Source organism: Chlorocebus sabaeus, chromosome 27, assembly GCF_047675955.1.
Source record: "Chlorocebus sabaeus isolate Y175 chromosome 27, mChlSab1.0.hap1, whole genome shotgun sequence".
NCBI lineage: Eukaryota > Metazoa > Chordata > Mammalia > Primates > Cercopithecidae > Chlorocebus > Chlorocebus sabaeus.
In genome coordinates, this window is record NC_132930.1 from 4,168,842 (window position 1) to 4,196,024 (window position 27,183).

The 27,183-nt window shown below is 35.7% G+C and overlaps 1 protein-coding gene across 4 annotated transcripts in view; it reads left to right on the forward strand.

Moving 5' to 3' along the window:
* The window catches only part of GABRA2 (gamma-aminobutyric acid type A receptor subunit alpha2), a 159,982-nt gene that overhangs the window by 95,552 nt on the left and 37,247 nt on the right, over positions 1-27,183 (forward strand). For all 4 annotated transcript variants that reach the window (XM_073012428.1, XM_038008564.2, XM_073012427.1 and 1 more), the window contains one exon: positions 1,557-1,709. In XM_073012428.1, the coding sequence (XP_072868529.1) occupies positions 1,557-1,709 (153 nt within the window). The remainder of the gene's footprint in view (positions 1-1,556; positions 1,710-27,183) is intronic.

Consider the following 27,183-nt stretch of genomic DNA (forward strand, 5'->3'; position numbering starts at 1 on the left):
CAAGAACTAGCAGCGTAGACTGTGCTTGGGAGTTTCTTAGACATTCGGAATCTTAGGCCCTACTCCTTATTAAATCAGAATCTACACTTTAACAAGATTCCAAGATTAATAGTTGCATTGAAGTTTGAGAAACACTGGCCTAAAATGCACTATGTATTTGCAACATATGTGTCTTCTCAAAGTAATAAATTTTAATTTTTACCTTTTGACAAGTGATTTTTTTTTTTTTTTTTTTTTTTTTTTTTTTGAGACAGAGTCTTGCTCTGTCACCAGGCTGGAGTGCAGTGGCACGATCTCAGCTCACTGCAACCTCCACCTCCTGGGTTCAAGTGATTCTTCTGCCTCAGCCTCCCAAGTAGCTGGGACCACAGGCTCGCCACCATGCCCACCTAATTTTTGTATTTTTAGTAGAGATGGGGTTTCACTTTGTTGGCCAGGATGGTCTCGATCTCCTGACCTCGTGATCAGCCTGCCTCGGCCTCCCAAAGTGCTGAGATTACAGAAGTGAGTCAGTGTGCCCGACCAACAAGTGATAATTTCTTTAGTGTTCTATTTTTTCACCCCTATTCTAGATAATTTATGATTATTCAACTTTTGATATTGATAATTACTACAGGCCCATGTAGAAAGCTGATTCCCTCTCTGAGGGCCACCTTCATTTAAAAATATTAATAAATAAATAAAAATAAAAAGACAAAAAAACAGCTGTGTGTACTAATTATTGACATTTGGCAATAATTAAAACACAGGGAGCAGAAAGGAAGGTAGATATGAGGATTAGATAGAAGTGACTGAAGCAAATTAGCACAGACATAAAACAGTGAAAAATTCAGAATTGGCGATAGGGTTAAAAGTGGGAAAATGAGGGCCAGAATATCAGTCTTGGAGATGTGGCCAGAGATCAATACTTTTGGAGCCAGAGAGCACTGAGTTAAAACAATCAAAACAGAGACTTGAGGTTTATACCAGCGGGAATGAGGGGCCTAACCAAGTAAAATAAACCATTGGCAGAGAGCATTTATGAATTCTGAATTCCTTTGGTCAATAAGCATGACTTAGAGAGGAAAACAAATACAAATTGAACATCTCTAATTTGAAAATCTAAAATCCAAAATGCTCCAAAAAAAAAAAGAAAAGAAAAGAAAAAAAAAAACCTTTTTGAGTGCTGACATGATACTCAAAGGAAATACTCATTAGAGCATATTATATTTTATATATTTTGATTAAGGATGCTCAATTTGTAATAATGTAAATTTTCCAAACTCTGAAAAATCTAAACCCTGAAACACTTCTAGTTCCATATATTTAACATAAGAGGTATTTAATCTATACCATATCATGGGATGTGCACTGCAGGTTTTTTGATACTAAAATTTTCTTTTAAACACTCATGCTATGCTAAGGAGGCTTTTAAAGGTGATATAAATTTCCTGACATATATGTGATATATTATTTTTTTAAAATATCAGTTTTTGTTCTACCTCTGATCCCTTCTATTTCTTAAATGTTCAAACTATTGACTATTACTCTTTGAGCTTCTTAAATTTTTCTTCCAGGTGAATACACTGTAATGACAGCTCATTTCCACTTGAAAAGAAAAATTGGGTATTTTGTGATTCAGACATATCTGCCTTGCATCATGACTGTCATTCTCTCCCAAGTTTCATTCTGGCTTAACAGAGAATCTGTGCCTGCAAGAACTGTGTTTGGTGAGTGAATATACATTTTCCAGTACAGCACATTATGTTTCATAGCACACTTTCAAAAACACTATCTCTCTTGATCCTCAAACTAATTCTTTGTAGTATATGGGGTGGGGAGTATTGTTTTTGCCTTGTAGCTGAGGTAGTAGGCTCAGAGTGGTAACATAGTGCTATGCTGTTAATAAGGGATGTAAGGAAAAAAGAGTACTCAGATATTCTGAAAACACACTTAGATTTCTTTCTGGTAAATCATACTGCTGTTCAACATTTGTCCTTACTATATTTATATAAGGAGAATTTTCTTAGAAGTTTTGATTTACAGTCTCACTACCATATTTCTAGGCTTTCTATATTTTTCTGTTGTTTTTAGATGAAGAGTGATGATCTTACAACTTTAAGTTATAAACAGAGGTAGAAAGGGAGGGAAAAAGAGAGACCTCATTCACTTTTGTTAGAGTGTTTGATTTTCTTGAATAAAACTAGGGAGGGGAATTTTTAAATTTAGAGTATGGAATTCCATATAGCTAGACTTTATATGTTTGTTTTGGTTTTGTTTTGAGATGACTAAATATATTAGTACTTTAAATGAGACAGAGAGAAGCTGGTGCAATGCCTCATGCCTCTAGTCCTAGCAGGTTGGAGGCCAAGACGGGAAGATCCCTTGAGCCCAGGTGTTGGAGACCATTCTGGGCAATATGGCAAGACCCTGTCTCCCTAAAAAAAAAAAAAAAAAAAAAAGTTAGCTAAGCTTGGTGGCACACCTATAGTTGCAGCTACTTGGTAGGCTGCAGCTACTTAGTTGCAGCTACAGGAGGATCACTTGAACGTGGGAGATTGAGGCTTTAGTGAGCTGTGATCATGCGGTTGTACTCCAGCCTGAGTGACAGAGCAAGATCGTGTCTCAAAAAAAAAAAAAAAAGATTCCATGAGTTTATTTAATAACAAAGTTCATTTTCTTGATTGAAACCATGCAGAGGAATTTGGTTACTGTTTTTTGGATATATAGATATATAAATTGGGCCAAGCACGTTTTGTAATAAAGTAGATTACCTTTGTGTGTTTGGTCCACTCTTTCATTTAGGAAAGTTTTATTGAGGACTTATTTTGTTAGATACTGTACCAGGCCCTAGAGATGCCAATATGATAAAATGTAGTCAGTGAATTCAATTACTTGGTATAATGGATGACACCGTATAACCAAGAAAGGTAATAAGGTAAAGATCTTGTAAAAAGAGGCATAGACAAGTTATCATAGAAAACAGCAACATGGATCCTTCCTAGAGGTGAGTAAGTGGCTGAGTTACCATTTGAACTGAGACTTGGAAGATGAGTTGGAGTTTCCCAGGCCGATGAGATGGGGCAAGAATCCTAGCTCAAAAGAATAGATTGTGCAGTGACATTAAGGGATGAAAGACAATGGTATGTTCATTGAAAGGGAGCTGTTTCAGTGGCAGTGGAGATATAGATAGAAAATAGTTTGAGGCCTAGATGAGAAGGGACTTATAGGTCATCGTAAAAAAATGTACTTTCATCTTAACTGGTTATACCAAGTCACTATGGTGTTTTGGACCATAACATGTCTAAAGCTGTCAGAACAATGCCTGGCATTTAATAAATGGTATATAATTGTTAGCTATCCTTTTTCAAAACCACTTTGTTGAGGTTGATTGACATGTAAAAATCTGTACATATTTAGTGTATACAACTCTTTCAGGGAATAGAATACATCTGTGAAACTATCACCACCATCAAAGATATAGAAGTATTCATTACCTCCCCCAATTTTTCCCACCTCCTTTATTATTATTGAGTTGTGTGGAGGGAGGGAGGGTAAGGATACTTAACATAAGATGTACTCTCATTGCAAATTTTAAGAAGACAATACATTGTTTTTAGCTGTACCCACATGCTATATAGTAGATCTCCAGATCTAATTTATCTTGCTTAACTAAAGCTATTATTCTTATTATGAATCTGATCCTATTTGTACTTTAGAAAGATATGACATCTTTGCAGAGGATGAATCGAAAGATAGAAATTACAAGAGGTAGGGGAAAAGTTAAGAGGCTACTAACATAGTTCATATGAGAAATTATTAGGTTATTTTAAAAGAAGACAGTAGGAAAAAAGGAAGAAAGAAAAGAATCAAAAGATGTTTGAGAGAGAGAATCAATGGATTTGGTGAAGATATATAACAATCATAACAAAAAGAATAATTTAGGCTAACGTAGAATTTTTCTTGGATAATTTAAGTGGATAATGTTGTTATTAATAAAAGAAAACATGAAGAGAGAGGGTAAATAGGAAAACTGATTGTAGTTTGAGTTATGTGTATTTTGATGTTCCTTATACTATCAATTTGATGTTCAGTAGACAATAGAAATAAGTATCTGGAACACAGATGAATAGTAGAAACTATTGATAAATATGACAATCATTAGTGACAAGATGATAGAACTTGTAAGTCTGGAACTTATCTCCAAGAAAAATTAGGTGGGTGAATGTGAGATCAGAGGTTGGAATCTTTAAAAATCCTAAAATTGCAGAATAAAAACGATCTAATTGGAATGACCAGAAAATAAGGAAGGAAACCAGAGGATGACAATTTTCTAAAAGGAAAAGATGTTAATTTCAACATCTCAAAATGCTCGTGTACGCGCGCGCGCGCACACACACACACACACAGAGATACATACTGAATATATGATATCAAATGTGCATCGATAAGTCTAAAATGCATTGAATCAATTTGACTAGTAAAAGGTTACCGATCTTCAGGAATTAAATTAGTAAAGTTGCTTTGGACTGAAATAGGATTGAAATTGAAATAAGAAATAAGAAAGGAAAAAAACTGAGTATATAATCAATTTGGAAGAAGAAAAAGATTAAGACAACTACACAGAAAGGTGAGTCATTGTCATCATTATTATTATTGATGCATAATTATTAACATGAAAATTTGAACAACATGGGGAACTACTTTATAAGAAGCCACATGCTATGCATGTTGCATACTTCCTTACTTATTGTTTTCCAACGAAGTAGATTATAATATCTCTTTTCTTTTTTTTTCTTTTTTTAATAATATCTCTTTTCTTAGGAGGAAAAAAATGAGGCTCTAAAATTTTAGATATCTTGTCTAAGACCTTAAAGCAGAGCTTTACTCCAAGGCTTAAGTTCCTTAAATTACATATGCTGCTGTCATGATTCTCCTTTAAGCAGGAGGGATCAAGAAAGAGTAAGAAAATTGAACGTCTCCATAGAAGAGGGAAGAATTTCAGATGAACAATTACCTAAAGAAAATACTTGTAATGTGGTTGGGTTGACCAAAAAATAAAAAAAAATAAAAAAGAAACCCAATTCTCCAACACGTAATAAGCAACGCAAAGCAGACTTTGTTGGTACTTTCCTCTTTCCAAATTTTTGTCTGGCTGTTTAACAAACACATGATTTTTCAATCTTAGAAAAACGTTTTATATTATTACATTATTGGAGGAATAAGTTTGCTTAGAGACTATGTCACTAACTAGAAACATGATTCAAATGGTAAATAACCTCAAGGTATTATATTGAGTTAAAACTGCAACCTAGTTGTGTAAGATTAATAACAAAACCATTTAGCAGACTAGATTTGATGGGAAAATTTTAGAAAGAACTACACAAACACAACATGCATCAGAAATAAAGGAGTAAGAAGAGGAGTGAATGAAGAGGATAGTAAAAAGAGCAATTTTTAAAAAGTGAATGCACCTACATAAATTTCTTTTACATTTCAGGAATAAAAATTTTAAATCAGGATATGTCTGCCAAATCAAATTTAACTTAGGGTTACAAACATTTGTTTGTTATTACAGTGTCACTCATGTTTCCTTTGTACTAGTATTACCCATGCTTATAATCTATTTATTCCATTTCATTACAGAATATTTGAAGCATTTCACATGGTGCTACATAAGTTGATTATTTTCCAAATAAATGTTTTGTTCAATATTTTTTGCTCAGTGAACAAGAAGGTGATATTTTCATGACCTATAACTGAATTATGTAGAATGTAATTTTAATATTAATAATTAGGAGATATGATTCTAATAATCATATATATGTATAATGTATGATGTTTTAAAAACTGCACATTTAAGAAATAATATGCCCTCACTATATTTAGCAATTAAACCTAGGCATTATACTAGAATTTTATAGAAAATTCCAAGATAATTATAGTCTATAATTTTAGTTTATACACAATTTTCAATGTGTGACACATACAATATATTAATACACTAATATCTTCACTTGTTAGTGTCCTAAACTTTTCTTAAAAAGCTCCCCTTTCCTTGTTCTCTTTTGGTGTTTTATAAATGCCTATATCATGGCAAAAATTAAATTTCATTATGGTAGTTCTCTTTACACGGATTTCTCATTCTCCAGTCAGAGAGTTTCTACACACAGTTATTAACATAGAGCTTACGACATTTTAAGTGCTATAAAATATATGATAAATAAATGACAGATAAGTTGGTGGAGGGACAATAAAGTGATCTATAGCAATGGACAAACTCTCCAAATTAAACTCTCCAAATGAACAATATCAAAAAATTAGAACAAGTTCAATTCTAAGCATCATCATATGTGTTTCCACTATTGTGAGTACAATAAAACAAAATAAAGCCCACATACACCCATACATATACAGAACTATAAAGATTGTCTCTGTAAGAAAAACACATATTAAGAGTTTTAAAAGAACACATAGGAAATGTAAGCAAAGAACATTAATAAAATGATGAGCACAATTACAAAGAGATAATCTTGGAATAATAAAATTGAGAAACAAGAAAACAGAAGAGACAGTGAAAGAAAAAAATTACAACGCAAAAACAGCAATTACACATTCTTCTCAAATGAACATGAAACATATTTTAGAATAGGACTTATATTAGGCTCTAAGGAATTCTCAATAAATGTTAAAAGGTTGAAATAATACAAAGCCTCTTCTCTCAACACATTGGAATAAAGCCAGAAGCAACTGTAGAATGAAAACTGGAAATTTTACCCGTATGTGGAAATCAAATAACACACTCTTAAACAACCAATGGATTAAATAATAAATCACATGGGAAATTATAAAACTCTTTGAGGGAAATTAAAATGAAAACACAGCATACCAAAACTTACGAGATGCAGTGAAGTCAATGCTCAAAGGAAAATTTGTAACTATAAATGCTTACATTAAAAAATATGGCGAAGATCTCAAATAAATAACTTTATACTCTAAGGGAATAAAAACATAAGGACAAACTAAACCCAAAGACAGTAGAAGAAAAGAAATAATAAAGATTAGATCAGAGGTAAATGAAATCTAGAATTAAAAAAAAAAAAATGGCATCAACAAGACCAAAAGTTGGTTCTTAGAAAATATCTGCAGAATTGACAAATCTTAAGTTAGATTGCCTCAGAAAAAGAGAGAAAAATCAAAAACTAAAATCAGAAAGTAGGGCATTACTAGGGATTATAAATAATGATATCACACCAACACGTTAAATAATTGTATTAGGGTTCCCTAGAGGGACAGAACTGAGATATATATGTGTGTGTGTGTACATATGTATATATGTACATATGTGTATATATGTATATATATGTATGAATACATGTACACACATACACGTACATATACATATATACATATGTGTATATATACACATATACACATGTACATATGTACATATATACACACACACATACATATATCAGTTTATTAAGTAGTATTAATTCACATGAACACAAGGTCCCACAGTAGGCCAACTGCAAGCTGAGGAGCACGGAGAGCCAGTCTGAGCCCCAAAGCTGAAGAATTTGGAGACTGATGTTTGAGGACAGGAAGCATCCAGCACAGGAGAAAGATGTAGGCTAGGAGGCTAAGCCAGTCTAATCTTTTCACTTTTTTTCTTTTTTTTTTTTCTTTTTTTCCTGCTTTATATTCTGGCTGCACTGGCAGCTGACTAGATGGTTTCTACCCATATTAAGGGTGGGTCTGCCTCTCCCAGTCCACTGAATCAAATGTTAATCTCCTTTGACAACACCCTCACAGACATTCCCAGGATCAATACTTTGCATCCTTCAATCCAATCAAGTCGACAGTCAGTATTAACCATCTCAAGTCCACCCCTTGTCAACTTGATCCCATACACATCTCCTGAGATCATACATAATCTTCAAATAACGACAATAATAAGGTCATAATTACACCTAAGTTAATACAACTGTCTTTTGTACAACTGGAAATGCACCAATCCCCAACCCAAATGCGAATACATCAAGTTAACAATATGAAGTCAGTAAATCTTGTGTCACATGATAAATGAAAATGAGAACAAAATGAAGGCATTTTCTTTGTACAGGTGTATGCATGCACAAACATTTTTAACAAAAGAAAGAGGAAATAGTCATGACAATGAATTCCTTGTATCTGCAACTGGTCCAGTGGTCATAGTTGGTATTGATGACTACCTTCTTCTACCACCCATTCTGTATTTCCTTTACCTTCAGCAAGCACCTCAGCAGGTGTTTTTTTGTTTGTTTGTTTGTTTGTTGTTGTTGTTTTCTGATGGAGTAACCCAAACCTTCATTCCTGAAGTGTCTGCGCCATTGGTAGTCCTGCCTGGGTTGGGTTGTTATAGTTTCCTATTAACCTTAATGACAGGACATGGTAATACTAAGAGATGCCCTAATGGATCTGCTGTATTACTTGCATGCTCTTCCTTACCTCTGTTATGGAGTAGTAGACTCATTTCATTTTGATAGATCCCAGCCAATAATGTAACGCCTTTCTTAGTCTGTTGACTTAAAGATAGCAGGAACCCAAAGTGTCCAGGTGACAATCTTAACTTGTAGTTTAAAGGAATCATTGATGTGTCCTCTGGTGCCAGCATTCCTCCCTCTGGAACTAAGATCTCTAAGACAACAGAACATAATGTCGTGGGAACAAGAAGCAAAAATTTTGCTAGTGGATCACTAGGAGTGATGGTGAGTGGTGCCACTTCTACTTCCACCCCTTGATTCCTGGACCCATGAATCCTGGCCATGGGAAAAACAGTATCTTATATGAGATGCTCATTCAGAGCATACACGGTCTTCTGGAGAACTTTGCCCCAGTCCTGCAAAGTATTGTCACCTAGTTGGTTTTGTAATTGTGACTTCAAAAGGTCATTTCACCGTTCTATCAATCCAGCTGCTTCAGGATGATGGGGAACATGGTATAACCAATGAATTCCATGAGCATGAGCCCACTGTCTCACTTATTTAGCCATAAAGTGAGTGTTTTGGTCACAGACAATGCTATGTGGAATACCATAATGATGGATAAGGCATTCCATGAGTCCACAGATCATAGTCTTGGCAGAAGCATTGCGTGCAAGATAGGCAAACCCATATCAGGCATAAATGTCCATTCAAGTGAGAACAAACCTCTGCCTTTTCCGTGATAGAAGAGGTCCATTATAATCAAACTGCCACCAGGTAGTTGGGCTGATCACCCCGAGGAATGGTGCCACATTGAGGGCTCAGTGTTGGTGTCTGCTGCTGGCAAATTGGGGACTCAGCAGTGACTGTAGCCGGGTCAGCCTTGGTGAGTGAAAGTCCATGTTGCTGAGCCCATGCATAAGCTCCATCCCTGCCACCATGGCCACATTGTCCATAGGCCCATTGGGTAATGACAGGCGTGGCTGAGGAAAGAAGCTGGGTAATGTCCATAGACCAGATCATCATATCCACTTCATTATTAAAATCCTCTTCTCCTGAGGTCACCCGTTGGTGAGCACTCACATGGGATAAAAATAACTTCACAGTTGTTAACCACTCAGAGGGGTGCATCCACATACCTCTTCCTCAAATTTCTTTGTCACTAATTTTCCAATCATGCTTCTTCCAAGTCCTTGACCATCCGTCCAAACCATTAGCTACAGCCCATGAATCAGTATATAATCGCACATCTGGCCAGTTCTCCTTCAATGCAAAGTGAACAACCAGATGCACAGTTCAAAGGTGCCCACTGGAAAGATTTCCCTTCACTGCTGTCCTTCAGGGATGTCCTAGAAAGGGGCCATAGTGCTGTAACTGTCCACTTTTGGGTGGTGCCTGCATATCATGCAGAACCATCTGTGAACCAGGCTTAAGTCTTCTCTTCTTTTGTCAGCTGATCATAGGGAACTCCCCATGAGGCCACTGGTGCAGGCTGGGAGAGAGAAGGCAGGGTGGCAGGAGTGAAGACCATGGGCATTTGAGCCACTTCCTCATGTAATTTACTGGTGCCTTCAGGACCAGCTTGAGCCTGATCACATACATATCACTTCCATTTGATGATGGAGGGGTGCTGTGCACGACCCACTTTATGTCTAGATGGGTCAGAAAGCACCTAGTTCATTGTAGGCAGTTCAGTTTGCAAGGTGAATTGATGACCCATAGTCAAATGTTCATGTTCTATCAAAGCCCAGTAATGGGCCAAGAGCTGCCTCTCAAAAAAAAAAAGTAGTTATCTGCAAAAGATGGCAGGGACTTTGCTCCAAAATCTTAGAGGCCTCCCTTGTGATTCACCTGTGGTGGCCTGCCAAAGGCTACAAGCAGCATCCCTATCTGCCTCTGATACCTCAAGCATCATTGGATCTACTAGGTCATATGGCCCAAGTGGCAGAGCAGCTTACACAGCAGCCTGGACCTGTTGCAGAGACTTCTTCTGTTCTGGACACCTCTCAAAACTGGCAGCCTTTCAGGTCACTCAATAAATGGGATGGAGTGACACACCAAAATGAGGAATGTATTGTCTCCAAAATCTAAATAGATCCACTGAGAATTGTGCCTCTTTCTTGGTTGTAGGAGGGGCCAAATGCAGCAACTTTTCCTTCACCTTAGAAGGAATATCTTGAAATACTGGACTCCTAGAAATTTTACTGAGGTAGAAGTGCCCTGAATTTTAGTCAGATTTATTTTTCATCCTCTGGCACACATGCGTCTCACCAATAAGTTCAGTGTGTTTGTTACTTCTTGCTTGCTGGTTGCAGTTAGCATAGTGTAATCAATATAATGGACCAGTATGATATCTTGTGGAAGCCAAAGTGACTAGTTTCTCTCTGAATAAGATTATGACACATAGCCAGAGAGTTGATATACCCAACGTAGGAAAGTAAAGGAGTGTTGCTGGCCTTGCCAGCTGAAGGCAAATTGCTTCGGGAGGGCCTTATGGACAGGAAGGGAGAAAAAGGCATTTGCTGAGTCAATGGCTGCATACCAGGTACCATGAAATGTGTTAATTTGTTCAAGCAATGAAACCGCATCTGGTACAGCAGCTGCAATTGGAGTCATCACTTGGTTAAGCTTATAATAATCCACTGTCATTCTCCAAGATCCATCTGTCTTTTGCACAGGTCAAATAGAAGAATTGAATGGGGATGGGGTGAGAGTCACCACCCCTGCTTTTTTCAAGTCCTTGATGGTGGCACTAATCTCTGCAGTTCCTCCAGGGATGCGATATTGTTTTTGATTTACTATTTTTCTAGGTAGAGGCAGCTCTAAAGGCTTACATTAGGCCTTTTCCACCATAATAGTGTTCACCCTACCCGTAAGGGAGCCAATGTGTGGGTTCTGTCAGCTGCAAAGTATGTCTGTGCCAATTATACATTCTGGCAGTGGGAAAATGACCACAGGATGAGTCCAGGGCCCGACTGGACCCACTGTATGTCAGACCTCAGTTAAAACTCCATTAATTCCCTGACCTCCATAAGCCGCTACTTTAACTGGAGGACCACGTGATGTTTTGGATCCACTGGAATCAACGTCAGCTCAGAGCCAGTGTCCAGTAGTCCCTGAAATGTCTGATTATTTGCCTTTCTCCAATGTGCAGCTCCCTGGTAAAAGGTCAGAGGTCTCCTTGGGGAAGGATGGGAGAAAGATTAATGGCATGAATTGTTGGTAGTGTGGTGGCGTCCTTTCTCAAAGGGACCCCCCTTCATTCAAGGGGTTCTGGCTCTGGAAACTAGCTCAAATCTGGAAACTGATTTAGGGGCCATGATTCTGTTTTTATAATTCTGAAATTAGTCTTCTGTCCATTCAACTCGAAAGTTTTCTGCTTATATAAACTAAATAGGAATATAAACTAGATCGGAATGCAGTAGGCTTTCTGTAAATTTCACTTGTAGAAACATCGTGATTAGTTAGCCAATGCCAGAGCTCTCTACGATTCAGACTATTCTGATTGCTGTTGTGCCTCTGCTGTCCATTACTGTAGCTCCACTCACTTTTCCTTTGAGGGTTGAGTGCCACCACTTGGCCCCTGCGAACTTGGGATCCAATTATTCCCATTATATTTAAATTTTGTAGTTGAGTGACTACCATTGTCACTGTTAGATCTGAAATAGAGAGAGGAACAATTACAGGGCTCTTCAAAGATGGAGGTGCTGCCCTCACAAATCTTTTTGCAAAGCACTGAGGGTATATCTTCTAGGTCCTCCCAGCTGGGATGAGTAGGTCTAAAATGACTAATCCACTCCACCATCCCAATCCCTAAGCCTTTGGATCCCTTCCTCTGCATTAAACCAAGGGAGATCATGCATTTCCAGCTCACTCACAGTGGGCCATCTTTTAACTCATATTTCACCTAAACAATCAAATAAACTTTTAGAACCTTTTTTAACTCCCTGAGCTGCAACATTAAATGTAGAATCTTTACTTAGTGTGCCCAAATCGACAAATTCAGTCTGATCCAACTCTATGTTTCTTCCACCATTATCCTATTCATCAGAGTTTACAAGCTCAGTGTTTCCAGCTTCATTAGCGTCCTCCCACACATCTCCATTCCAAGTTGCAGTGTCCCATTCTTTTCTGATCAATGCCCTCACTAACAGTAGAAACCTGGCGAGGCTGCACATGCACCTCTCGTTGCAGGTCAGCCACTTGCATGATAAGAACTTGTGTCTGATTTTTCACTATTTCAGCTTTGTCTACAGGAGATAAGACTCTCACTCAGGGCAATCTTAGCGGATTTGAGGCTCGGTATCTGCTTCTGAAGCCCAGAATTAGAATCCCTGAGTTCATCATTTGTTTTTCATCACTTTTTCCAGTGAACTTAGGAGCAACCAACCAACTTCTTTATGTTTCTTGGTTCTCCACATTTAGTCGAAGTTATTATGTATAGAGTCCCTGAACTCCTTTCCTCTCTCTAGCCGTGAATCAGGAGTGTCAAATGCATTTATTTGGCATAACTCTCTAAACAGTTCATACCAAGGATCATCGGTGTTCTCCATACTATTAGAAGTACAGTTCTTAGCATTTTGGGGTCTAATTATATTAACAACAGTCAACTTCAGAAATCCCAAAACCATTGAAAGAACTCCATCCTTAATATTTTATTCCTCTATAAACACTTCTGACACAAAAGTCTGTATTAGGGTTCTCTAGAGAGACAGAACTAATAGGAGATATATATATATATATAAAATATATACATATATATGAATATATATATGAATATATATATATATTCATTAATAGTATTAACTCACATGATCACAAGGTCACACAATAGGCTGTCTGCAAGCTGAGGAGCAATGAAGCCAGTCTGAGACCCAAAGCTGAAGAACTTGGAGTGCAAAGTTTGAGGGCAGACAGCATTCAGCATGGGGAAAATATTTAGGCTGGGAGGCTAAACCAGGGTAACTTTTTCACGTTTTTCTGCCTGCTTTTTAATCTGGCCATGCTGGCAGCTGATTAGATCTTGCCTACCTAGATTAATGGTGGGTCTGCCTTTCCCAGCCCACTGCCTCAAATGTTAGTCTCCTTTGGCAGCACCCTCACAGACACACCCAGGATCAATACTGTGCATCCTTCAATCCAGTCAAATTGAAACTCAGTTATCAGCCATCACAATAACCTGCACACATTCTTAGAAAAATACATTCCTAATAATGGACACATTCCTAGAAAAACACTAACAATAGTGACCCAAAAAAAAAAAAAAAAAAAAAAAAAGGAAAACTCAACAGACCTATTATAAGTGAATAATTTCCATAAGTAAGCAAAAACCTTCCAACAACAACAAGCCTAGCACCAGAGGGCTAATATTTGTTTAAATCTACCAAATACTTTTAAAAGAATTAACACCAATCATCTCCAAACTCCTCCAAATAATTGAAGATTAAATAACACTTCCCAACACATTCTGTGTGGTCAGAATTACCATCATACCAAAGTCAGACAAAGATACCTCAAGAAAACTATATGTTAATATCTGTTATGAATAGAGATGCAAAAATCCTTAACAAAACACAAGCAATGTAAATCCAACCACACATGAAAAGATTATACACCAAGACCTGTGGAACTTAGATAAACAAGGATGGGTCAACATAAGAAAGGCAATCAATATACTATACCCCATTAATGTAATATTTCAAAGGGGATAACAAATGCCAAAAAAACACAAAACTCCTATTTTATGAGGAATTTGTCACATAGTCACAAGTTAATTTAGAGAAGCGACATTTCTGAAATATCACTTATCTCCCATTAATTTCCTTATGTTTTTCATTACTACATAATTATTCCTTGAAATTGTATTCCTGTATTATATATATGCCAAAAGAAACCAAAATAAAAATTACTTTTTTGCTTAAAAACAAATTTAACAATGTTGTAGAATGCGAGATCAATGCACAATAATCAGTTTGATTCTTTACATCAGAAGTGAAAAATTCAAAAGAAATTTAAGAAAATATCATTTATAATAATATCTCAAAGAATAAAATTCCTAAAACTAAATTTAACCAAAAAGATGAAAGACTTATCCACTGAAAACTACAAATCATTGCTGAAAGAAAATGTAAAAGATGTAATTAAATAGAAAGACATTCTATATTCAGGGACTGGAAGATTTAATACTGTTAAAATAGCAATAATCTCAAAAAAGATCTACAGATTCAATTCAATACTTGTAGAAAATTCAGTGGCTTTTTTTTTTTTTCAGAAATTCAAAAACTGGTTCTCAAGTTTATGTGGAATCAAAAGGAGCCTGAAGAAAATAAAACAATATTGAAGATTTAAAACAAAACTGGTATACTCATATTTTCCAATTTGGCACCTACTACAAAGCTGCAGTAATCAAAACAGCCTGGTGCTGGCATAAGAACACACATAGATCAATAGAATAGAATTGAGAGCCCAGAAACAAACCCAAACATACAGACAATTTATTTTCTTAGTTTTTAATGTAACTTTAATTTAAGTTCAGGGAGATAGTGCAGATGTGTTATATAGGTACACTTGTGTCATGGGGGTTTGTTGGGCAGATTATTTCATTACCCAGGCGTTAAGCCTAGTACCTATTAGTTATTTTTTCCTGTTCCTCTCTCTCCTTACACCCTCTACCCTTGGAAAGGCCCCAGTGTGTGTTGTTCCTCCCTATGTGTCCATGTGACCACATCATGTAGCTCCCACTTGTAAGTGAGACCATGCAGTGTTTGGTTTTCTATTCTTGCATTAATTTTCTAAGAATAATGACCTCCTTATCCACCCATGTTCCTGCAAAGGACATGATCTCATTCTTTTTTGTAGTTGTGTAGTATTCCATGGTGTATATTTACCACATTTCTTTAGTCTACTGTTGGTGGGCGTTTAAGTTGATTCTATGTCTTTGTTATTATTACTAGTGCTGCAATGAACATATACAGGCATGTGTCTTTACAATAGAATAATTTATATTCCTTTGAGTATATACCCAGTAATGAGCTTACTAGGTCAAATGGTATTTCTGTTTTTAGGACTTTAAGGAATCACCACACTGTCTTCCACAATGGTTGAACTAATTTACACTCACACCAACAGTGCATAAGTTTTCCTTTTTCTCCATATCCTGCCAGCATCTGTTTTTTTTTTTTTTTCTTTTTAATAGTAGCCATTTTGACTGGTATCAGATGGTATCTCATTGTGATTTTGATTTTCATTTCTCTAATCATCAACGATGTTGAGTTTTTTTCATATGATTGTTGTCTACATATTTGCCTTCCTTCAAAAAGTGGTCTGTTCATGTTTTTTGTCCACTTTCATTGTTTTTTTTTTCCTTGTAAATTTGTTTAAGTTCCTTACAGATGTTAGATGTTAGACCATTTTCAGATGCATAGTTTGCAAAAATTTTCTCCCCTTCTGTAAGTTTTCTTTTCACTCCATTGATAGTTTTCTTTACTGTGAAGATGCTCTTTAGTTTAACTGGATTCCATTTGTCAATTTTTACTTTTGTTGCAATTGCTTTTATTGTCTTCATCATGAACTCTTTGCCTGTTCTTATGTCCAGAATGGTATTGCCTAGATTGTCTTCCAGGCATTTTATAGTTTTGGGTTTTCAATTTAAGTCTTTGATCCATCTTGAGTTCATTTTTGTGTGTGGTATAAGAAAGGGATACAGTTTCAATCTTCTGCATATGGCTAGCCTTTACCCTAGCACAATTTGTTTAATGGGGATCCTTTTCCCAGTACTTCTTTTTGTCAGGTTTGTCAAAGATCAAGTCGTTGTAAGTATGAAGCCTGTTTGCAGTTGACATCATCCTATATCTGAGAAACCTCATAGCCTCAGCTCAAAAGCTCCTTAAGCTAATAAACAACTTCAGCAAATTCTCAGGATACAAAATTAATGTGCAAAAATCACTAACATTTCTATACATCAACAACAGTCAAGCTGAGAGCCAAATCAGGAACATATTCCCATTGAAAATTGCCCAAGATTGCTTTGGGTAGTATGGTCATTGATATGGTTTGTCTGTGTCCCCTTTCAAATTTCATCTTGAATTGTAACTCCCACAATTCCCATGTGTCATGAGAGGAAATCAGTGTGAGGTGATTGAATTATGGGGGTGGATCTTTCTCATGCTATTCTCATGATAGTGAATAAGTCTCGAGATCTGACAGTTTTATAAGGGGGTGTTTCCCTGCATAAGTTCCCTCTTTGCCTACTGTTATCCATGTAAGATGTGACTTGCTCCTCCATGCCTTCCACCGTGAAGGTGAGGCCTTTCCAAACATGTGGAACTGTAAGTTCATTAAACATCTTTATTTTGTAGATTTCCCAGTCTCAGGTATATCTTTATCAACAGTGTGAAAATGGACTAATACAGCTATTTTACCAATACTGATTCTTCCTATCCATGAACATGGATAGCTGGGAATAAAAGTTGAATTCATGTTGAACCAAAAAAGAGCCTGAATAGCCAGGTAAATCCTAAACAAGAAGAACAAAGCTGGAGGAATCCTACCAATTGATTTTCAACAGGGTTGTTAAAATTATTCAATGGGGACAGAATAATCTCTTTATCAAATGGTACTGTTATAGTTGGATAACTGCCACATTCAAAAGAATGAAGTTGGACTCCCTACCTCACTTAAGAAACAACAATTAACTCAAATAGATCAGAAATATATGACATCTCAACATAGCACTTAAAATATAAAACTATTAGGAAAAAAAGATAAGGATAAATCTTCATGACCTTGTATTTAGCAATGAAAGAATTCTTAGATTTAACATCAAAAGCACAAACAGCAATAAATAAATAAATGTTTTTTATCATGAAAATCTTTTGTGTATCAAAGAACATTAACATTATTGAGTATGTGAAAAGACAGCTTACAAAATATGAAAATCTATTTGCAAATCTTGTATCTGATTAGGGTTTAATATCTGGAAGGCATAATTACCTCATAAACAAAAATATAAACAATTAAATCTAAAAACTGGGCAAAGACTTGAAAAGGCTTTTCACCAAAGGAAGTATACAACTGTCAAACAAACACATGAAATGATGTACAATAATACTGGTCATTAAGGAATTACAAATAAAAACCACAGTGTGATACCTTTCATAAACACTAGGTTGGCTATATAGTTATTTAAAAATATATATAGTAATCATTGTCAAGGATGTAGAAAAATAGGAATTCTTGTATATTGCTGGTGATAATTTAAAATGTTGCATCCACTGTGAGCAAGTTTGGTGGCTCTTTACAAAGTTAAAGAATTACTGTATGACCCTGCAATTCTACCTCTATATATAGATTTAAGAGTAATAAAAATATATGTTCACACAGAAACATGTACATGGATGTTTACAGCAGCATTATTCTCAATAGTCAAAAGGTGGACACAATCCAAATTTTCACTAACAGATGAATGTACAAAACATAGTATATACTTACAATAGGTATGATTTATCCATAATGAGAATCAAGTGCTGATATGTGCTACAATGTGGATGAACCTTAGAAATTCTATGATTAGTGAAAGAAGCCAGACAAAAATGGTCATATATTATATGATTCTTTTGTATGAAATATCCAGATGGAAAAATCCATACAGACACAAATGGTTCAGTGGTTGCCAGTGGATAGGAGTGGAATAAGTGGAGTGATTACTTAATAGACACAGAGTATCCTTCTGGGATAATAAAAAAAAAAAAATGGTTTGAAACTAGAGAAAGATATTGGTTGTGGAACATTGTGAATGCATAAATGGCATTGAATTTTATAATTTAATTGTATGTCATATGAATCTCTCCTCTGTAAAATTTTTTTCTAAAGTCATGAGATTAAAATATAGCACTGAATTTATATTCCAAGAGTATCCCAGGAATAAGAAGAATCTTCTCAAATATCTACTAAAAACTTTGCAAGTTATTGCACCAAAACCAAAAGCATAGGTATGGCCAAACGTGAAAAGAAATGTTTTATGCAGATGACTTAAAAAAACAAGATTGTATGATTTTCAGAGCACAAATAATACAGAAAAATAATTCCAGGGAATAGTTATATAGTAATAAAAAACAGAGAGGAAATAAATGGGACAGAAGTGACATTTTAGAAAGACTTAAATTAATTTGTGACTATATGACAAATCTCTAATAAAATAATGAATTATTTGTTTAATAAAGGTTATGAGGAAAATTAAATACTGCATTGAGGTAAAGACAGAAATTTCCTAGTATAAGTCAAATAGGTGTATATTTCAAAGGGAGCCAACAGGAGACTCTACCCATCCTAGTACAGAGGTGATATAAATAGATGAATAGATATTTAACTTACAACCAGCAGAAGGTGTTTAGTGTCAAGGCTGCCAGGTTTAGCTATAACAAATATACAAATGTTTTTAAAGAACGATGATAAATATACATAAAATAAAAAATCCAGACTATTTGAATGTGCAAATTTTATATGAGTTCTTTACAATATAACTTTAAGGATTCAAAAATCATACTTTATGTAAGTTGAGGTTGTCAGGTGGTAAAAGTATTCTACAAATTATTCTGTGTAAAGCTAGTACTAAATATTCTGTCTGAGTGTATGTGTATGCATGTGTATATTGGAGGGGGCAAGTCAAAGATAAACAAAAATGGTAACACTTGCCTGGAATGAGGCTTGAAAGCTGTCCAACCTTATTCTATACCTTATTCTATACCTTCATTTCATTATTCTATACCTTTATTTCATCCTTCGCTGTTTTCTGAGTTTTTGTTTTTTGTTTTTTTGTTTTTTTGTTTTTTTGAGGGTGAGCATCATCATTGGATTATTGCATAGCAGTTACTTAAGGAAAGTTTCTACCTCCTTTATATTTCTCACTTTAAATTGACAGGTTTGTAAACCCTCTCCCTAATGAGAGATAATTAAATCTTCTGCACTCCCCCTAAGTCCAAAGCTTTATATAGTAGGTAATCCACACAAGTTTTAATAAAATACTACTCTTTAATTTTTAAATTAATTTCAATGATTTTTAAAAAAATTAATATGCTCTACAAGACAGATGTCAAATTTTTCAACCTCTGAGGTCTTTATGGCCTTCATGCTCTAAAGAAAAATAAAACGGAGCAAATAAGACAGTAGGCAGAGAAGTTAAAATTAGAATGTGTATGCCTTGATATTAGAGACTTTGATCCATTATATTGAGTTTTAGCTATTCGTTTTCTGGCATATTTCATTTATCTCATGGATATTTGCAACCAGCCTGATTTCTTTCAAAGATACTCTTGTATTTTGCAACAGTAAAAGCCTCCTTTGACTTTCTCTGTTTATCCAATTCATTCAATAGCAAGAGATACTTTAAGCACCTATTTACATCCTTGAACAAAACGTAAGCCCAACTCCCTTCATGGTGACATATTTGCTGTCTGTCGACAATGTAAGAAAGCACTTAGGAAAACTTATACCTTAGGTGTTCTGCTTTCGGGGTTCCTGAGACTAGACAATGCATTAATGGTATACAAACCTCATTTCGTTATACATACATGTAGCTTACTTTGTGAAGTTATGCCTTCTGAACTTTTTAAAGAACTTTACATAAAAAACATAATTGTGATGAATTTGCCAAGTATTATCTCTATATTTGAAGCAAAATCACTTATTAAGTTTTGGATAAGTTTATATGAATTATGAACTTGTATTTTTTCTTAATGTTATATTCGGGATATAACAGACGGTTTTTTTTTTTTTTTTTTTTTTTTTTCTATTATGTACTAAAATCAGGCCGGGCTTGGTAGCTCACACCTCTAATCCCAGCACTTTGGGAGGCTGAGACAGGCAGATCATGAGATCAGGATTTCGAGACCATTCTGGCTAACACGGTGAAACTCTGTCTCTACTAAAAACATAAAAATTTAGCTGGGCGTGGTGGCGGGCACCTGTAGTCCCAGCTACTCGGGAAGCTGAGGCAAGAGAATGGCATGAACCTGGGAGGTGGAGCTTGCCGGGAGCTCAGATCGTGCCACTGCACTCCAGCCTGGGCGACAGAGTGAGACTCCGTCTCAGAATAAATAAATAAATAAATAAATAAATAAATAAATAAATAAATAAAATAAAAATAAAAATAACAAATGTCGGTTAGGCTGTAGGTTTTTGGTGAGTACAGAGTTCAAGTGCATTTTGCTTCATACAAAATTCAAGGTATATTCAAAGACATTACTTACTTGTCTTATTTAAATTTTAGAGTAATTAAAACTCCAAAAGGAATTTGGATTAATCATTTTTCTCCTTAGTTCTACAGATAGCCCTGATTCATTTTGACGTTTTATACCAGAAAACCCAAATATAGTGGTTTGAATGCATAATACTTTTCTTTTCCCATGTGGAAGAAGTCCACAAGTAGTTGGTCCAAGGCTAGTATGGCAGCACCATGGGCATCAGGCATTCAGTGTCTATTTTTCTGTTTTGATATCCTTAATTTATGGTTATGCTTAATTCGTGGGTTAAAATGGCTGTTGATTATTATTATACTCATATTACAGGAAACAGGAAGTCATTATACTCATATTACAGGAAAGAAGAAGAATAAAATGAGGAAGGGTAAAAGACTTCTTCTGCTCTCAGTTTGCCATAAAGTGAGCTTTCCAGGTGTCCCTCTTAATAATTTCTATGTGTCATTAGCCTAGTGTGGTCTTACAACTGGAGAATATGAGAAATTGCTATCTTAAATAAATTCAGTTTTCTACTATCATGGGTTGACCATCTGTCAGACTGATAGCCAGTGGTTTCTGCCACAATAAAAATAAGTTGTTATGAAGGCCATAAGATGATTAAGAGCACATACTTGGCAGCCAAGCAGCCAGAGTATCTTGGTTCAAAACCTGGCCTTTTTACTACCAAACTATGTTGCATCTGGCAAGTTTCTTAACCCCTCTGTACCTTAGTTTCATCTCTTTGTAAAACTGGGTTAGTAACAATAACTTTCTTATAAGGTAGCTTAGGGAATTAAAACATATACTTGTGTGTACACACATTTATTCATATATGGAACACTTAATGGAATACTGGGCGTATAGTAAATGCTATGTAAGTATTTGCTATTATTATTACTGTTTATTATCTGATGCTAATTCTCTACTTCATGTCAAAAACTTGTTTAAAGGATGGTCTGATCTTGTTTTAGTGTGAATAACAGTAATCATTTTGCAAAATGGCCTGTTTCAGAAACTATGGACCTCTATAAACTTCTGGGAAAAACAGATCTGGGCAGGAATCCAGCTTCTTTGACATCGTATCATTAGTGTTTGGTTTTGGTTGAAGGGAATTTCAGAATCTTTGTCATTCTGTTATTTAAGCAAATTATGCTAGTATGGGTTCAGTTTTAGTAAAGGCTCTTTCAATTGTAGTGGAGTAAAATCCATGTAAAGTTGTCTTATACCTCTCTGTTAATTTTATTCTTATTAGTCACAAGTTTGTCTAAGTATATACAAGAAACACCGTCTCAGATACGTCTCCCATCCCAAAGTCCTATTCTTGGGTCTTGTTGGTTAGACATAGGTCACATGCTCTTCCCTGATACAATCGTCATGGCCAGTTACACACTTATTAGCAAGGCTTGGGTCACAGGTCACTCCTTGAGCCAGTGAGAATTGTCAAATTCACCCTGAAGATGAAAGAGGAATATTCCTCCAATGGAAAGGAGAATAAGAGGCTGTCATTAGAAGGATTATCACACACCCTCACTCTGCTATTTGTATATATTTTCTTTGATGATGACCTTGATTTGTACTTCACTGAGAAAATTGAAGCAACTAGAAGAGAACCTCCTTCAAAGCCCACAGCCTCATGTATCCAAGTTCCTACACCTACATACTCTGCCTAATCATGTTTCTGCATATTGCCAACCCTTCCACCTGTGCACCAGAATGCATTCCTTCTCTCCTGCTTGAGAGCATTATTCCAGGAATGCACCTCTCTCTTCCTAATGTCATCGGTGTCTTTGATTTTTTACTTGATCATCTCTAGAAGAAAGACAAATATGGCATTAATTACCCAATGTTCAAATTCCCTTGACTCTTCTAATGCCCTAGCTAACACCTCATTTCTTTGTCTTCCTTTTAAGCTGATTTACTTGAAGTAATTTACTGTTTTTACTGTCCTCAAAGTTTCTCCTTCCATGAGCTCTCAAATCTACCTAATCAGGCTTTTGCCTCTACTACATCATCCTGGCAAGGTCTGCCACACTGCTGAATTTGGTCACTGTAGTGGCCAAATCTCAAGCCAACTTACTTGACATAACAGTGGCCTTTGACAGAGTACATTCCTTCCACTAAATGAGAAGTATAATGTCTTGGAGATAATTTAATTTCTTTATTCTGTTTCTAGGACAACCACACTCCCTAGATTCACCCCCCACTTTTCATGCCTTCTTAGTCTCCTTTGCTGGTCCCTACCTTTTCCCAGAGCCCCTAAATATTGCAGTTGATCAGGGCTCAAAATTTAGCCACTATTTTTTTCTGTCTATACTCTCTACTTTGGTGATCTCAGCCTTTATTGTGACTTTCTACTATTTATGTGTGATAATTACCAAACTTAGAACTTTGGTACAGAGCTCCTCCCTTAACTCCAAATACATGCATCCAATTGTCTTCCTTATGTCTTCATTTGTATGTCCAATAGACAAACTCAATCTGCAAAAAACTTTCAAACTTCCTCCCCTAAAAATCTGCTTTACTTGTAGCCTTGCTCATACCCTAGACTGAACCACTATCATATCTCCTTTGGATTATTGCATGTCTGTCTTAGCCTGCTCAGACTGCTATTAACAAACACCATAGATAGGGTGGCTTAAAAACAGAAACTTTGTCTTCTCTTAGTCCTGGAGACTGGAAGTCGATGATCAAGGTTCAGCAAGATTGGTTTCTGGTGAGGGCTATCTTTTCAGCTTATGAATGGTCACCATCTCTCAATGTTCTCATATGACTTTTCTTTAGTCTATGTGCAGGAAGAGAGTGAGTGAGCTGTCTGGCATCCCTTCTTGTAACCACACTAATCCCATTTTGATCAGAACTCCACCATTATGACAAATTCTTCTATAAATTTATGACCATATTTAACCTCAATTACTCCCCTAAAGGATCCATCTCTAGAAATAGCCACATGAGGAGTTAAAACTTTAACATATGAATTTGGAGGTAACACAGTCAATCAGTCCACAGTACTACACTAGACTCTTAATCGACTTTTGCTTCCACCTTTATGGAACTCTATGCCCAACATTAGCGGTCAGAAGGATCCTTTCAAAATGTAGGTCAGATCAATGTCATACCTGTGCTCCAAACTTTATTGGCTCTCCAATATACTCAAGGTAAAAGCCAAAGACCCTTCAGAAATCAGTAAGTCCTTAGGTGATATAAACTCCCTTCCCCTCCAAGTTGAACTTCTGCTACCCTTCCTATCCCTCACTCTCTAACATCCATACTGGTTTTCTTTTATTCCATGATCATGCCAGACATTCACCTATCAGCTTTGTTTCCTTGTGCCTGCACCTCTCTTTTCCCAGGTATCTGTGTGGCTCACTCCTTCACCTCCTCAGTGCTTTTCTCAATTATCATCTTCTCAAAGAGACCTATTTTCCAGCCTGACTTAAAATTGCAAACTGTCTCACCATTTCTGACTCTTCTGCTCCCCTGGCCCTACTCTATTTTTGTACTCCATTGCACAGATCATCTTCCAACATTATATAAAGATATATATTCTGTTTAATTTCTGTTTTTCCCACTCTATTATAAATTTCAGGAGGCAGGTTTTTATCTCATTTTTTTTAAAACTCATAAGCCTAGAAGAATGTCTGGCATATAGTAGGTACCTAATAAATATTTGTTAATCGCATAGATTGATGCATGCTGGATAAGAAAAAAAAAATCCATTCCAATACTTATACAATCTGTCAGTATTACTTATACAATCAATAAACAGTGGGATGCAATTTCCATTTCCACTATAATCCACTATAGATTATAGTATAGTTTTCTGCATAATAGCAATCATGAGTTGGATTATTTAAAGGGGAAGACAGTAGTGAACAGAAACTGTATTAGAATAGTACAAATAATGAATCTGTAAAACTGTGAAGTATATATTTGAATATATGAATATGTGAATATATAAAGACATATTTCCACATACAATTTTTATGACGTATCAATATGACTCTGTTTAATATAAATGTTTATATGAAATAACACAGTTGTGATGCAAAAAAGAAAAAAAAATAAAAGAAAAAGAGATGAAAAGAGATTATCCATTGCCAGATTTTGTCATATAAAACTACAGTGCTTAAAATTTTTATATAGGTGTGAGACAATAAGTAGGTGGAAACTGATTTTAGAAAGTCCTGTACAGAGGTAGTAGATACAGACAGATATATAGAAAAATATATATAAATTGGCTTATACATTCATACATAGATGATAAATAAGTAGGTAAACATCTACATTCATCAATTCAACAGGAGTTAAGTCAGCAAGAGCAAATCTGTATAAATGAAAAGTGTACATTAGGTAGTTATCCATAGGAAATCAGAGTGCTGTATCAAAAAGAAATGTTAATACATATCGGACAGAAAATAAATTAAATGTACTCATTGCAATAGATTTGCCAACTGTGAAGTTTATGGGAAACACAGCGCACAAAGCTGCTGTCACTCTGACACTAACTGTAACTTCTGGGAGTTCCCAAAATCACTTTCTGTTTTGATAATTCACTTTATTGTACATATAGTATATAATATAAAATGAAATATTAAATATATAATTACTAAATTATCATCTTATGTTATCAATATATCTGCCTCCTTCATACCTTTATTGATACTGTTACTCTTTTATTTCCCATCTCTTATTTTTACTTTCCCTTCATTCTATTTCCCTCACCATTGTCTAATTCTCGACTCTTAACATTTAATTCTAATCTGGAGCATTCCTTTTTCCTCCCAATTAGTTATTCAAAGCTAGAAATACTTGTTTTCAGTGCAAGTGGTGAGTGAAAGCCATGCTCCTTCACATAGTCCTTGAAATCTATAAGGAAATGGGTTCATATCCTCATTATATGAAACACAGCTATATATTGTATATGATCAGAAAAACTGGTAGAAGAAAAAGAACATTTCTTTACAATTTTTGGGAAACCATCTTGTGGGCAGAAAGTCCCTTAATAATGATATTATTGTACCATAAAAAGAGTCATAATCTGAAGTAAGCAATATAGAGTTAATCTTTTAATAATAAGACAAATAGCCCTATCAAGCACTTACTACCTGGTTGAAAGAATATTGCACCAGGAATGAAGGAAGCTTATGTCAGTTTCTGACCTCACATTTAGCTTGAGTAAGTTATATTACCTCTCTAAATTCTAGATTTTCTCTACTGCAAATTGATGTAAGTATATGCTATCTACCCCATAGAGATCCTAAGAGGCTCCATAGAACAATATGTGTTAACGGGTATCTTAAATTTAAAGTCAACATATATCTTTGTTTGTTTTTTTTTTTATTCAATAAACAGAAAGTTTGGATATTTTCTGAGAACCAAGGACACTGTAGAATATACTATGGATTCAAGTATTGTGTGAGTGTGTATAAGTGTGTGTGTATGTTTTTCTTGAATTAAAATTTCTTTATCCTGGGCTCTTAATCTTCAGAACTACAAAGTTTCAACTACTTTCCGTATTTGTATACAAAACTACTTCTTGCATTTTTTATATTTGACTATCTACTGAGTACGATAGAGTTATCTGAGACATGAAAACTGTCTAGCTAGATAGATAAGTAGATATAGATTATATACACAAAAATACATGTGTGAATTTGCATATGTATATATGCTAATATTTTTCATTGTTAAAAAAATAGGCAATGAAAAATCAGAAGACTTGGTAAAGCAGGGACTCATATGCTTGCATTGGCAACCTTCAACTAGGACTGAATAGCAGCAGCCATGTTTAGACATGTGCTCTCTAGCTTACTGCAGCCCTTTCCACACTGTTGCCCACATTACCAGTTTATTTTTCCTGCCCAGTCCCTGTGGACATTTGAATTTGCAGCCCATGGATCAGGGCATGCAGAGAAAGGAAAGGACATTCTGTAAGAACTGATCAAAACAAACTAATGCCAAGAGAGAGACAATCAGAAAGTCACATGAGTTGAGTACAGTTTCAGCTTGTCCAAACTAAAGAGTTGAGGCAGTCTTAGATGGAGATATAGATGTTTTTAATTGGAAAAGTAAGTGAGAAGGTGGCAGCAGGAGTAGAATGCCTGGGTGGTAGCAGGATAGAAAATCAATGAGCACATAGCCTGTATAGGGCAGAAACTCATTCCAAATCCGTCTTCCATAAGTCATGGGCTGGGAGTGCTAACAGGAGGCACACCTGGCATCCCAGAATTGACTTTGGCACAAGGCAGCACTTGATAATCAGATGCAAGCTGCCAGCCCACCAGCAGCCCTCCTCCCTGCTGTTGTCAGAGTCTCATTCCAGTTAGCTCACTGCCATTTAGGAAAGTGACTGAAGCAAAATACATTAATAAGCCATGACAAGGAAAATTAGAGAGCCTTGATTATTCTAGTCTAGATGCAGCTTGAGAAGTCGTTTCAGGAATGTAGGTGGCCTGACTTGATTGATAACATGAATCATTATCTCCTCATAGTAAGGACATAGAGGG